The sequence below is a fragment of the Simochromis diagramma genome, unplaced genomic scaffold (genome assembly GCF_900408965.1).
Source record: "Simochromis diagramma unplaced genomic scaffold, fSimDia1.1 OVJJ01000483.1, whole genome shotgun sequence".
NCBI classification, from domain to species: Eukaryota; Metazoa; Chordata; class Actinopteri; order Cichliformes; family Cichlidae; genus Simochromis; species Simochromis diagramma.
The window spans coordinates 1,111,825-1,127,862 of NW_024386835.1; the positions used below are offsets into that span (position 1 = coordinate 1,111,825).

Consider the following 16,038-nt stretch of genomic DNA (forward strand, 5'->3'; position numbering starts at 1 on the left):
TCTTATTTCTTGTCTTCTCCTCATATTTATGTGCTCCTTGTGTATATATGGGTATTTAGAACCACAAAGTGAACCAGAGTCAAATTCCTTGTATGTGTGTGCAAACTTGGCCAAAGACAGATGATTCTGATTCTTATTCTTGTTGCCTAAACCTAACCAAACCCCAACAGAAAGTGAAAATAATCATTTATAGGGTAAAAAGTCATACATTGCTGCAGATTGCAATTTGAATTATGGTGATTCACCGCCGATAGTACCAGAAACTTTTACAGCTTTCATCAGTGTGTGACAGCTCTTCTTCACATGCATACACATAATGAACACAAGGAAAATTCATGTGCTGAACTCAAATCAAGTGATTAAATTGTGTGATTATTAAGATAGTTTTGTTATTTGCTGTGTCACTTTAGACAAAAAGAGAGCAAAAAAATAAAAATGCAGGTATTGCTTGATGTTTTTCTGTGATTGTAGCATGTTTGATGTCTTGACAGTAAAACACCAAAATAACTCAAGAACTTTGACCTGAAACTTGCAAAAAAATAAAAAAATAAGGGACTTATTTGGTTGTGGCTCACCAGAGAGTCTAGTTAAAGGCCAAACTAGATGACACATCTCCTCTCAAGTTCTGCCTTTTTTTTGTCTTCCACTCTCAGTTTCAGCCAGTAAAGAAATGCAATACACTCATGTGTTTGCCTCAGAAGCCCACACCATCCAACGAAAGCTCGGTAATGTTGGAAGATTCCAATCAGTTAAGTTGCCCATTGTCTCAACTGTATTTACAAATACTCTTTGAAATTGCCTCATCAACTTCATTTTCAGATTTTCTCCACTTGTCAGTGCACACAGCTCGCACGTGTCTCTTCATTCAATGCTGCCACCTATTCACACCCATCAGATCCCACCTTTCCTCCAATAAGCGTCTCCCCAGGGAATGGAACACGCCCATGTTGCCATGGCGACACCTCTCAGCCTGGTCCTGCAGAGCTGGATCATGGATACAGCAGATGATAGACAGCTCGACTCTGAGAGGGCGTGTGTCTCAAGCTTTCAGTTTCCCTGAAGTCTTTAATGATTTCCAGAAGTCTTTAGAGTGATCAGGAAGCCAGGGATGGTTTTCTTTGCTCCTTTTATAAAGCAACAGTTATAGTCTTTTTTTTTTATTGTTATCGTGTGTTTTCTTGAGTTTCAGAAGGGTTAAAAAAGACATTCTGCCCATTCAAATACAAAGTTATTATATCTAGTAATTGTTGCATAGAAAACGTTGATTTCCACAGCGGAGCATTTGACTGTAATAATGCAATGTAGTGGAAAAAAAAAAAGCACGACACGAGGTAATTTGATAGATTTTTTTTCTTTAGAGCTGGATTGATTTTTAGTTTACTAGACAAAACATCCGGTGGAAAATACTATAAACCAGCAGATAATCAGGAAGGACGACTGACAAGTGACATCTTGCTGTAGGATACACCATCAGTTCCTCAGCCATTGATTGGACTCAGCTCCTGTTGTCTTATCTTTGTGGACATGTGCTGCAGCTTGTCTGTGCCGGAGACGAATCAGACGAGATAGAGACATACAGAGAAGAACCTGTGCTGACACTGGGAGCATGCCCTTGTGAATCCAAAATTGTGTTAATCATTAGAGGATTAAAACAGAACAGAAAAAAGGGGGATTAGTTCAACGACTGGAACTTGTATTATGAGACTCTGTGTGTGGGACAGATAGAGTGAAATAAGGTCTGTATAAGGGTTGCATTTGTCTGTTCTTTTCACACAAATTTGTCTCTGCTGTGTAGAGCCCAGATACTGCGGCGCTGAGTTGGGGATTAGAGAAATTTGGCTCAGAGTTGCCTTTGTGTGATGTCTATGTGTGTGTGTCTCATTTTTGTGTGTGTTTTACTGCATGGTGATCTGAACACCCAGGGACATTATTTTCAAAGCGTTTAATAGCTTCTGAGGCTCATTAAAATCTATAATTTATCCAAATTACGTTAGGAGACTCATAGTTCTTGCATCCTCAGACATTTTACCACTGCCTCATGTACTCGCCTGTAATTAACGACAAATAGAACATGTTCACTTTCAAACTTTTTATATGTGGGATTACGTTTTAGTTGTTATATTACTCTTTAGGGAAATGACCAGTCTTCCCTGCTTCTCCTCAGTCACTTGGCTGCCCTGTGCAGCCCAGCCTTCCCTGCTGCCCTCAGGATGCTCTGCAGAAAATCCCTCTCATTCACTGCACTCCTATTTTATCTCCGCTTCATTGCGTCAAGGCGTCACGTGGCCCTCCCAAACGGCAGACTTGCAGTAAAATGCTCTGCCAATGCATCACCCCTGATGTCCTGTACTGGTTCTGGGAAGAGATGCAGGTTTTATTGATTGATTCATTTTATGTGGAAAAGGGTGATGTCTTGTTCTCAGCTTAACATACAGAGGGAATGATGCCTTAAAAGAAATGTCAAAGTCCATTAAATGTGGATCAGCTTTACACTCATGCATATGTTTAGGACATTTTTGTCATTGTTTTGCACTGAGTTGTGTTTTGGCTTTTGGTGACAGACATATTTAAGTTGCATCAGAAACCATGATTTCTGATCAGAGGGACTTTGAGATATGTGGATAAAAATGTAAATCTTTGATAGAGCAGCCAGTTGTTTTGGCTAACTAAGCCTGCTGGAACAACACATTGGAACTGATGTGCAGTCAATGTGGATAAACTGGCCACAATCAGTGACCAGGTTATGTGACAAGATTTGCCCATTATTGAATGATTGGAAAAAAAAAATCATTATTCCTTATTGATTACTTTACTTTTGAGTACTACAAATCAGAAACTGGAATCTATATAGAGCTAAGCCGGTGATTTTAAATGATGATATGTTTGAATAGATTTTTTGTAATCTGTCTGCAGGGAGTCAACAGGAAGTCAAGTGGGTCAACTAGAGGATGTCTCTAATGCAGATGTTATTAAAAATATATGTAAATCTGGGCTTTAAATACATGTCATGCTCAGAACTATGTCACCAGAACCTTTAAACGCCACCCAAAATAGTCACAAATCAAATTTGTGTAATATAGCCATAGCACAAGCCGGTGGACATAAAAAGCTTGAAAGGTGCAGATCATTTCATACACATTTTATTTGAACCAAACTTTTTAAAGACATGCCACAATTCTGTTCATAGACGGTCAGTTTGGGAGTCATTTTTTCTGTGCGGCTAAGAGTGATTACTAGAAAGATGCCCTTACTGTGTTGTTGCATAGCTGCCAGCACAGGATTTTGTCTGTAAGGGGCCAAAGTTCAGGGATCTCCAACATCCTACTATTGTTTTTTGAAGATTTCCTGTTCTGTGAAGAGTTGAGTACTGTGCTTCAGTTCCCTTCCCTAAATGGTGTATAACAAGTTTCAGTGTCGAGCAGGTGCTATTCTGAAGGACCTGAACTTAAAATCATGAAGTCAGGAACATAAAGTATCTGTTGCTTCTATGTGCAAGTAGCAACTTTAGGAAATACAAAACAATTGCTCAAATGACTGCTAGAAGCTGCTACAAAAGGTAACTTAGTCCTGTGTTAAATCTCTAATTCCGAAGCAGAATTCAACAATTTTTTAGAATCAACTTTCACGAGGGTGAATTTTTATGTATGTCAAACATCTAAAAATGTGCAAAGACGTGAATTTATGCATGCAGGAATTTTTAATGACAAGTGGATGCTAACACAGCCAGCTATCTGTTAACTTCACTTCAGCTCATTTGAATCATTGAAGTGGCTCTCTCAACTGTTTGTAGTGTTGGTGCCTTTTGGAGCATTTTTATGAAATTATCTGTAATAACCTGACTTGATGTGTAGTTAACTGTACTAAAAATGGCTCAAGGAGTTGGAAATTTGTGTGCTTTTTTAGTCATATTATCACCATTCACGGATGTGTGACCGAATCTGTGGATGGCACGGAGGTAAGCTAGCTAGTGCTATTTTGCCATTTTGCGCTAGCAAATATGCTACATCTCTAGCTCCTATACATTGTTACTGTGCTATCAAATAACTGTATAATTGGACGCCTAAAATGGATTTGTATTTTGTCACACCAATTATGGTATGAATGGATCTTGGTACATGCTCATATATCCAGGTAAACAAGTCCCAGACTGCAGCTACTCCCCAGCTGTATAGTATTCATAGCCACTGAATAACAGTCATGACAATTTGGATATCATATCATGTCTCAGTGTTATGCTATGGTTCTGGTTTCAAATGTCATGCAACTTTACTGTTTATAATGTTGTGGAAAATGTTGTGTCCAGCTGAACTGAATCAGTGTTATAGGATACATGAATCTGCACATATGAAAACGTTCTCATTCCAACTTTAAGTTAATGTATTTAATTTTAGTACAGCTAGAACTGAATATCAAATGTCAGAAAAGTAACTGGTTAGAACTATTGAATGGAGCTTTTGGAATTTGTATTTTCTGTTGCAAAACATCAAAAGGAAGCATTTAAAAGGAATAAGTAGTCCTGATTATAGCTGTTATAGCTGTCTGGTAATGGGAGGCAAGTGGACAAACAGCAGGAGGAATATTTGCATAACAGAGAAAAATAATTTTTTGTCACTTGTTATTGAGATGGGTCAAAAGGTCCAAATTACACTTGTTTTCCCAAGAAAAAAAATAGTTATGCAATCATATATTCTGTCATCAAATCATATATTCTGTCATGAAGCTTACAGTGACTAAATTATCCTTAAGAAACCCACAGCCATTGTTTGTATTATCCAAACATAGTTTGACAATTACATTTAGGTGCTTCAGTCCATCACCAGCATTTCTGTCTGAAGAAGAGCCCCACCTCAGTTTCTAAAAGCAAAAGCAGAAATACTGCTGGAAATGATTAGGAAAAGAAAGCTTTCCCTATTTACAGTCAAATTTTTGCTATAAAAAGAATTATGCTTTGAAAACCGGAGCAGCTAAACTGAATGTGGGGCATCTATATTTAACACTTTTACACCAAAGTGTGTGGGTTATAAGCCTGTTTACATACACGCCAGAAAGGAAAATACATTTGAGGTGGTCGTTACAGCTCAAAATACATTTATGCAATATTATTCTGATGAAACAGTACAAATGTGACTTCTACGTGAATCGTTTTACAACTGTAGAAGTATTTGATTTATTGACAGTTTCGTTGTGGTCCAACTCATGAACCGTGACAAAAGCTAAAGTAACCAGGGTGAAGCCAGCCAAACAAATAGCATGGTGGAGACTGATGGGATGAGCAAAGTCTGAAATAACCAGCTCTTAAATGCGCCAGAGAAACCGGCCATATACTCCCATTTGAACTGATTAACTCCACCTACTGGGAACTTGCAAGACAACACAGAAGGAGAAATGAGGTAGAACACAAGGCAGCTGGGTGTACTGTGAAGTGAGATTAATGGGTTAGTGATCTATGTTGAACTTAAAGTCAGACTTAAACATGTCACAAACGTTTCTCTCCTCTTACCTGGCTAAATCACCATGGTAACTTATGGTACACATAATCTGGTAAGGAGCAGGTTAATGTTCAGAGGTTTATTTTGCAAGAAGAGCCACAGTTTCTCTAATTCTTTTATTTACAGCATGTTTTATCACAACTGAAACCCAGCTCTAAAGTTACAGCAGTGCAAACTGTGTATCCCATCATCACTGAAATTTGCATAAATGCAGCTGGCAATCCAAAAAACAAAAAAAAATGTGTAAATGTTTTTATTCTTAATTCTAACCTGCTGCTAAGTCTGTTCTACGCTGCTGGAAGTGGTAGAACACACACCAGGAACATTGATTGAACAGATCAATCAATAAAATTGATTGAACAGATCAATGTGAAATAAAATTTCACATTGATCTGCCTTTTGGCTAGTAACCTTTAATATTTAAATTTATCCAGTTTAGTTTTTCACAGTTCTAATTAGCAGATGCCACATTACAAATAAACTATAGGTCTGCGGGATAGATCGCCAGATTAGTGATTTTCTGCAGCATTTATCTCTTGTCTTATTTGCAACAGTGCTGCAGTTTTAATAATGATGAGAATAATAATAATGTATACTTTATTGATCCTCGTGGGGAAATTCCTCTCTGCATTTAACCCATTCACTCAGTGAAGCAGTGAATGGGTTAAATGTCCTTTAAAGATATTTTTATGTTCTCACTGTTTTATCATCATTGATAACATGTCAGCTGATGTGACACTCGAAGGGGTCATTTAGTTTGGAAGAGTCACATGATGAGTGAGCACGCAGAAGCAGAAAGCCCGGCTTAACAGAGACTTCTGAGAACCACCATCTGATCCCTGTTATCTCCGACTAGCATTTGAACTCTGTCAAGCCAGCTAACGCTGACACAGTCTGGTTGTGTTGAACTTCCTTCATGGTGCAGCCCTCAGGTTCAGCCAAGCCAGGAGGGCCATCACAGTTCGAGTATGTAAATGTTCTTGAAAGCATTAGGGTTTGTGTGCCATACTAGTCACAGAGTATTTCATCTGGGCAATCAATAGTCTTTCAACAATTACATGGTAGAAAGACAAAGGATATCAGATATTACAGAAATGTATCTATCTAGCAAAAATATTAATGCGTTGTCTTCAAAACTGTAAGGAGGCATCTTTAAATTTACTGCACACACATATTCACAGAATTTTGCCAACCTCACAGACGGAAGCGAACTAAAGAAGGGTCCTTCTCTTTGAAGAAACCACAGCAAATCAAGCCATACTCAATGTGCTGGAAATACTTTGGGAATAATTCTTCAATTGCTCATGGTTTCTCAGAGGGAAGGGCACACTTCTGGTGTGACCTATTTTCCAATCTCATCTGTCAAAAGCAAGGCTGCAGCTGGTGGTTCCCTTTCTGTAAAAGAATGTTTTTAAAAGTCCTCCATGTCACTCACGCACATTGCTGTCACATTTTCCTCTGACTTCTTTTTTCTTGCCTTGAATTCTTCTGCACTGTTTCTGTCTTCTGAAAGTAATATATATATATATATATATATATGATCCAAAAAACATAACTGAATGTTTGGCAAAGCATTCCTGACAGAAGTGAAGTAGTAAAATACTGTATATCCCTGAGCTCTGATTCAGTTCCCACTAAAAACAGAGCTTTAAGCCCTGCTGAGAGAGAGAGAGGGAGGCCCCCTGGATAAAGGGGAGGGCTGGGACAATGGTTAACCACAGAGTGAAGCATGCCGCTTGAGGCTGAAGCCAGGCGGCACGACATCACAGGGAGAGCAAAGGCTCCCTGTGCACAGTGTTACGGTTTCCCCAGCAGTCAGAGCCAACATATATCCATGATGAGGGCTTTGCTGTCCAAATTACACCCTCAGCAGCATGAAAACACAGTCTGTGTCACTGCTGTGGTTTCACCATTCAGCTGGCAGTTCGTCTGCCTGCAGAGTGTCACTGACACGGCTTTGATACTGTACGTGTGCGATTCATCCTGCCTTCATTTTAAAGGTTATAACTTGCAGTTACTCATATTGTAAATAAGGGATGTTGCAACATGACATGACTTGCATTAGGAAGTTCTTCTTCTTTTTTTAGCACATTTTCATGCAGAAAAAATAAAAGATCCTTTTGATTGGTGGAAAATCTTAATTGCCAAAAGTTAGCACAATGTGGCTCTTGGCTTTATTTAGTCATTATAGGTTAGGATGAAGTATTCACAAGAGAAACCTTGAAAGCTTAAAAATCTGTGGCAGCAGTACTGGTAGCTGTCATTTCATCATGTTTTGATACTCGCTTCTTGAATCACACTGAGGGAAAAATAAAGTTAATTGAAAATATAGACGCATCAACAAAACTGGGATTTCTAGTAAAGGTTTCACATGCATTCGTGGTGTTTTCTTCCTCTTTTCAAGTGAGATTCATCCTGTTTACTTGCGCTCCTTCCTTAACAGTATAATTTTATTCTACAGAATAGGCATTTTTCTGTTCCTGAGCTGAGGCGTCATTGTTGCTGATTACAGCACTACAAAGGGGAATTGAGTTTTGCTTGTGGCTCCCATGAAGGGTCTGTAGTCTGGCTGCTAACATCGTGTTCCTCTTGAGGCGAAATGTTGCTACTTTGTCCAAGTGGGGGAGTGAAGCGTTTCTCATTAAATCAGTTTTATTTAGATGTACATGAGAGGTCATAAACACAGGTCAACTTACTGGCTTCTCTCTCGCAGCTGACTCTCTTTATCGCTGCTCTGCTGCTTTCAATTATTACGAGCAGATTTCTCAATTTTGTTGATTTCATTTAATTTGAAGGTTAGTCAAGGTTTTATTGTGCATTGTTATCTGTGTAGTCATAACTGGGTTGTGTTATGTTTTTGGGAATTTGTATGTTTGTCACAGAAGCTTTTAACTTTGTTACATTCCTATAGTAAAAGTGGAGATGGATAATTTTAAAAACAGTCATTCAACATATACAATAAGGAGAAAAAGACTGCAAAGAGTCCTGTCAAAACTTAGTACAATTCATTATTTACTAAAGGTGTAGAACCGATTTAGCATCAACAAATAAATGTACTTTATCAGTCTCTCACATCGTTATGGAGGAATTTTCACCCAGTCTCCTTTAGTAAAGTGTTGCTTCTGTCCATTGAGGTTTGCAATCTTTCTCTCTTCTTGAGGTTGATGTTCTGGAAAATAACCTAGTTTTAGCCAAGCTGTAGCTATCAGACAGGCCTCATGTTTAGATGGAGAATATTTTGGTGTACAGAGGAGTTTGTGGTTGACGTGTTTGTATGGTGCCCAGGTCCTGTGGCTGCAAAACAAACCCAACTTATCCCCCTTCCACCACTGTGCTCAAGGGGTGGTTTGAGGTGTTTGTGCGAATGTGCTGTGATTGGTTTTCACCAGATGTCCAGCTGCACATTATGGCCAAACTCCTCCACTTTAGTCTGGTCTGCCCAAAGGAGATTGTTCCAGAAATCCCGTGGTTTGTTCAGATGCTACTTTGTAAACCAAAGCTATACTGTCATGTCCTTTTTAGAGAGAAGAGGCTTTCTCCTGGAAACCCTTATAAACAAGACATACTTGTTTAATCTTCCTCTAAAGGTATTGTCAGGAAATGTTAGCATGCTAACATTTAGCATGCTAACTGAGGTCTGTAGAGTATGAGATATAGCGCTTAGTTTCCTCAGTTTCTTTGAGCACTGCACTGTCTGACATTAGGGTGAATTTCTTGGCACACCCACTCTGGGGAAGATTGTGTTAACTCACACCTCAATGCTCCAGACCAACAAACTGCCAAAACGTATTATTTATAGAGGTGGTTACTCCTGCTGATAATCAGTTAATCAGCATCGTTTACTTACTCTATTAATTCCTATGGAAGCAGTAATGGTTCACTTAGTTTTTTACAGTACTGCCTAGAGTCATATGAACATCTTATTTTTCACATTACTGTGCCTTAATTTTGTGTGTAAAAAGTCAATGAAACTCCTTTTTGTTTGGTGTTTTCTTGTACAGAGATCCGTAACCAGCTGGTGGAGCAGTTTAAATGCCTGGAGCAACAGTCTGAATCACGTATCCAGCTCCTGCAGGATCTGCAGGAGTTCTTCCGTCGCAAAGCAGAGATTGAACTGGAATACTCCCGCAGCTTGGAGAAACTGGCTGAGAGGTTCTCCTCAAAGATCCGCAGCTCCAGAGAACACCAACAGTTTAAGTGAGTTGAAGCATTTATAGCTGGTACTGTTTAATGTATATTCTTCTGTGCATTGGAGTCTTTGTGTGTTGTTGATTGGAAGCAGGTGCACTGTCATATTTTCTTTCCTTAATGTTGTCTAAGTTTTTGGCTTCTTGTTAGGTTTGAATTTAAATGGAATTTCATGACCTACTTGCTTTATTTCCTTTATCATATGAAGGTCAAGTCACTTTTTCTCCTCACTAAACACTTCCTTCCTTGATGCTAATCACATTGCAGCATTATATAACAGAATGCTCCCATTTGTTTACGTGCTGTCAGGGAATGTCTCTTATTACAATCTTCGCCTTTATGACAGCTTCAAAGGTCAGATTATTCTAGCTTCACAATGACTGCTCAGTTCATTAGGTTTCAACTCTTGAATGATGGACATACTACATGCAGTTCACTCTTGCCACTATAAATGAGAACTTAGCTTTCTAACTTTTTATCAAAAATGTAAATTAAATGTGCATAAATGTGCTGAGTAGCAATAAATTAAAAGCCATTACATTTTTACCCTGGTTGTGTATTGTTGTTACCCCATTGGCTGGGTGGGCAGGCGGACACCAGAGTTTGTGATAATATGAGAACAAGGCGATGTAGGAGTTTTAAATTGATATCACCATACCATCTATGAGTTTGAATCCCAGTGAACATGACTTCAAGATCAGAGGTTAACTTTTTTAAAAGTCACCTAGGATTTTCAAATCAATACCATAGATGCATCTACTAGGAGTGGAGGCACTGGTGACTGCCAGTGTTTTTTAAAGACGGGTCACAGGAGGGAACATTATAAATCCTGTAGCCAAGTACAAAAGCAAAAAAGGCAAATATCGCTAAATGTCATCAGATCAAAATCAGACCTCATGCAGCTTTGACCTATTTAGATTTGAAGTTCTGAAAATACTGAAATGGATGCCAGTGAGGAAATAAGGAATCGTCTGGCCAGAGATTACCACAACACATTGGTGCATGACTCACGCAGGGCATGAAATTGAGTTCTGCCGCTCCCAAAATCAAGCACCTCAGGCGAGCAGGCAAGCTTAGTTCAGTTTGGTAATGGGTGCACTAACCCAGCTGTGATCTGGCAGCAGATCTCAGACATAAATCTGCACCGACATACGCAGTATGTAGTCAAATTCTAGCTTCTGATTCTTGCAAATGGGAACAACACAAATGGATTTCCAATATTTCCATAAGAAGGTCTGTTTAATTCTCAAAAGTTGATAAAGAAATATTAGTGTTTTGCCTGATTCTTAAAAATAAAACTGATTATTTTGTTCAGGTGTCAAAACCTTTTCGAGGTGTGTAAATATCCTGCATTTGACACATTAAGTGCAGCAGGCTATTAGTAATAACAGAATCAGTAGGTAAAGTACTGATTTCACACAGTTAATACTGGTAGGGTTATGCTTTGATGTATTATTTATTGCATGTCATTGATGCATTACTGTGTAAGCAGCATTTGAATAATATAACTGGTCTTGGTAGCTGCAATGTAGTTGCACTAAAACTATTTCCTGTTTTGCTTTTTTTATCCTCTGAAAGTGTGAGTGCAAAAAGGTGACAAGTCAGCTCAGTGGGTTACTAATAATATATTTATATTAATCTTGCTTTGTTCAGTTTGGTAGTGGGAGCACTAACCCAGCAGATCTGAGGCATAAATCTGCACCAACATATGTAGTATATATTCTAACCCTCCACCTCTGATTTTAATTTTGATGCCTAACAAAAAAACAGACTTTTTTTTGTTTTTGTGTGAAAACCTTGTTTGAGAGAATTGTGTAAACATCCTGTATTTGACATACTAAGTGCAAAAGTCTATAATTAATAGCAGAATCACTAGTTAAAGTTTAAACAGATTATATAAAGTGAAAACTGTTAGGGTTATGCTAGTGATGTATTATTTATTGTTTGTTGCTGATGCATTAAAATGTAAGCAGCAGTTTTGATAGTATAACTGGTCTTGGTAGCCAAAATGTAATTGCGCAAAAAGTACATGATTTCCTGTTTTTTAACCCACTGAAAGTGTGAAAGTTTGAAAAAAAAGTCAACGTATTGGGTCACATGTAATACACAGTAATACATATATTAATCTCGCTTCAGATTTGCAGATAGATGATTAAGTTTGTGCCTTGACTTCCACTTTTAATTTTTAACCAGAAAACCAGTGTTTTTAATTTTCAGAAGACTTTGCGTAACTCTGTGTACACAAGGCCATGTAGTGTGTGCGTTCTTTTTTTTAGCAGTATTGTACAGTGTTTCTAAAGCAGATGAGGATTTGGCTGCATAATTGAGCTGTATGAGTGTATGAATGGGTGTATGTTACTCTGAAGACAGCCTCACAAAAACCAGCACTGCTAGTTCGAGACAGTGGCTTAACCTTTTGACTCCACAGCTGATCCATGCAGTGATGGACAAGTGTTAGAAGAATAATCCTGAGATATCCAGTCTACTTATGCTTTCTGCTTGTGGTGAGCCGACAGGTGTTTCAGTGCAGTGTCTGGGCAGAGATCTCCTGCACAGACATAAACAGGTCTAGAGTAAAATTATATTTAAGCAGACGTGACATTTTAAAAGCTTATTAGACTAACTGCTAGAGAATACTCTGGACTCTGTCTGAAAGAACTGATGCGCTCACAAACCACTAACGGAGGAAGTGTGGGTGGGGAGGATGTAAGGTTCACTCAGGCCACACACACTTTTGTGTGCGTTAGACAGAAACACATCAGGGCACAGTAAATTCAAACTGTCCCATTCATCAACCAAAGTGAGTTCATAAGCTTTTGATAATGACACAAAAAGGTTTATAACATTACCGCACCTTCTTCCTTGAACTCCCAGTCTGCAGGCGGGCAACCACAAATCTTGGTAATCAGCCGTGACACACCCTTCAGTCAGCCTTTCCTACTACTTTAGTGTAGTTAAGTTAATGAGGAGCCACTAAAACACCAAATGGGCAAGAAGAGCACTTGTGTTTTTCTTTAAAAAAGAGAAAAAAAACCCACTTTGGTGGCACAAATCATGCAGTATTCAACATCAAAGTCACAGAAATGTACATTATGCCTTTCACTTATACTTTTTTTTGGAAAAAAAATGTTTTCACTCTCGCTTAGATGACCATCTTTCATCGCAAAGGAAGCCATGCTCAGGAAACCTTGTGCTGTACTGCTAAGGGGTGCTTCATAAGCAGCTTAGTGGACATCAACACACAGCGGTAAAATGGCGTCATTCTGACCAGGACAGACTTCCATATGTCCTGGATCCCTGCCTACAGCTGCTGGCTGAACCCTTCCAGTGCAGATTCATTAGCAAGCTGAATGCCACTGTGATTTACAGCTACTGCAGCTAAGGCTACACTGCAGCAACCCAACCGAGAATTATTTTGCTCTGGCGCTTTACCCTATTTGACTCAGTGAAAAGACACACTGAGAGGTTACTTAGGTGTTCTGTGCTACAGTTAGGGTGCAAGTGCTTTTCTTTCTCTCACCAGGGTGCTCCCACATCCTCCAGTATTGTTATTAAAGTGTTTGGACTCTATTTACCATGTGCAATGTGCATTTTTGTTTACGAAATACTCTGAGATGCTAGAGAACTGCATAGATGTCAAATTGGGCAACGCTTTTAATGTCTTTTCTGTACAAAGTGAAATGGCCTGTATTTATATAGCGCTTTACTAGTCCCTAAGGACCCCAAAGCGCTTTACATATCCATTCATCCACCCATTCACACACACATTCACACACTGGTGATGGCAAGCTACATTGTAGCCACAGCCACCCTGGGGCGCACTGACAGAGGCGAGGCTGCCGGACACTGGCGCCACTGGGCCCTCTGACCACCACCAGTAGGCAACGGGTGAAGTGTCTTGCCCAAGGACACAACGACCGAGACTGTCCAAAAACCCTGCTTATTGGATCCTTAGAGACAACAGCTGACTTGATTTTATTTGTGGGACAGATGTTTACGAGTAAATTATGAGCAGGTTTTATAAAGTAACCATCAAATTAGGATGGATTGATATTGTATGTCTGTGATATAGATAGGATGGCAAATCATGCAGCACTAATATGGATAACAACCTTGCTGTGGAGATGAAGCTGGGGTTATAGCGGTGTCTAAGTTTGTGTGTATGCTCATTAGATTTGAGAGGAATCTGGGGAAAAAGTCGGATGTCTTTATTGAGATCTTTGTGTATATCAGGCTTTCCTTTTAGTAATGACCTTTGCTCATTCAAAGGACGTCACGGTTCAGATGTCACAACTTGAAACTGTATAGCTGGATATTGTCATGTTTCAGCATTACACATTTTGATCCAGCCTGTGCTCGTAACAAGCTTCTCTTTGAGAAGCCTCGAAACATGATGATGCTCTTCAGTTATGATTCGTCTCATTTTAGGAGTGCAACAACCTTTTTAATTGTGCTTTGCAGGCTTGGCAGACAAGCATCAGCCTAGAGCAATGACTTTAGTTCCAGTGGTTTTTATAAGTATGGCTACTCTGGTGGTCTGAGGTTCAAAGAGTAAAAGGTTGAGTTGTATCTCTTGTAGTCAGTGCACAGCAGTTGGTGTGACGCTTTTGCAAATCAGGGTGTTCGGATCAATAGAGTAGCTGTTTTGCAGTTTGCGTTTCAGATCTTGTCAAAGCCCCGTGTCCTCTTCGCAGGCACTGCCCCATGCTCTGCCCCATGCTCTGCCCTCCTCTGCCCCATCTGTCTGTACAGCTGTGCATTATCAAGTGCTGGCAGTGTGTCTCCTCGAAAAAAAACCCCCAAAGTAAATGGTGTGCAAATCAGCGATGTAGCATATTTAAGCTGTGCTGAAAAATGGGGGCAAAAGAAAATTTAAATGGCAAAGCAAGCTGCATGTGCCCACGTGTCCCTTGTCTTTTGAAGCTGTTTGGCACTTTCTTCTTTTCCTTGGCTGTTTCATTGATAAGCAGCAGGCAAGCAGTGTGGAGCGGATTAAAGGCCTTTATAAAGCTGAGTCCTGGTTTGATAAATACACACTTCCTTCTGGAAATCCTGGCTCAGACACATCAGAGGCTCTTGGTGATTAGATGGTGGCATTCAGAGCAACCGTGACTAAAGCACGGCCACTCTTCTATACAATACTCACTTGTTCAGAGTATGTATATTAAGGAGACAGCCTGCCATCATTTTATCCTTGAATCAGAGGATTATTGCTATACTCTCCAAACACGCTCTCTTTTTTTGTTTCTCCATTCACTTCCACTGACACTGTGTCTCATCTTCTTCTTCATTCTCTTTGAATTGTTCACAGATCATGCTCAGTGTATGTACCTGCATTACACGGGGAGCAGAGTCTAAAACTATGCAGACAGGCAGACAGGGCTTTGCTGAATGAGACGAATATAACAGGATGCCAAAAAGCTGCACTCGTCCTCCTCCTCCTCTTCCTCTTTGTTTCTCTAGAGACTGTCAGGGCTCATCATTTGCCTTCTTCTGCATGTTAATGATATTCCTTGTATAAATACAGAGGGCATGAAGCCATTCAAAATCAAACCTTTTGAAGCCTTCAAGATTAATTAACCTGCAAGTTCTCACTTGATATTCATCCTTCTACAGGAAATTGGCAAGAAGCGGGTAAAACGTAGAGATTGAGGAATGAATATCTTTTATGACTGATATATCTCTGTAGAACCAGTACAGAACAAGGTTGTGTCTCAGTACTGTAAAGAGTGGAGGAGCTACATTTAGTACAGAGTTAACAGGCTCTGCTCCCACACAGGCCTAATTACTGACCTTATGCTCCTAATTTCTGTGAAAATAGGGCACCAGTGATAAAACAAGGAGATCTTGTGTCCGTTATCGCTTTCTTTTTCTTGTTGCCAAGGTTTTATGCCGCAACATTAAAAATCTGTGCCCTTCCATTTTCATGCCTTCTTATTCCTTAATTGAGAGTCCTCCCCTGCACTCACACACCAAAAAACATCCTTCTACATTTTTTAAAAAAACTCAGTGAATGAAGGACATTGGAACTGGGTGCAGTGATGTTACATAAAGCAAAAAACTGAGTTTTAAGAGTTGGGACAAGCTTTAAAGTCTATTTGGTACGACCAGCTTTATTCTTTAAGATAGTTTGATCTCTCTTAGACAGTTTTCTTGTAATTTCTTTAAGCAGTCTTCAGGAATAGTTCTCCAGGGTTCTTGAAAAGCAATCAAAGCTCTTCTTTGGATGTTGGCTGCTTTTTGTTGTGTTTTCTGACAAGGTGCTTCAATAATGTTGAGGCCCTGCAGAAGCCATTCTTAAGGAAGGCAAATTGGGAATAATCTGCCAGATTACACAAGAATTGTACTGAAAATTAACAGG

The 16,038-nt window shown here is 39.4% G+C and overlaps 1 protein-coding gene across 3 annotated transcripts in view; it reads left to right on the forward strand.

Annotated features, from left to right (window-relative positions):
- Positions 1-16,038, forward strand: part of srgap3 (SLIT-ROBO Rho GTPase activating protein 3) — a 57,940-nt gene that overhangs the window by 7,840 nt on the left and 34,062 nt on the right. For all 3 annotated transcript variants that reach the window (XM_040028696.1, XM_040028697.1, XM_040028698.1), the window contains exon 2: positions 9,491-9,686. In XM_040028696.1, coding sequence (XP_039884630.1) covers positions 9,491-9,686 — 196 coding nt within the window. The remainder of the gene's footprint in view (positions 1-9,490; positions 9,687-16,038) is intronic.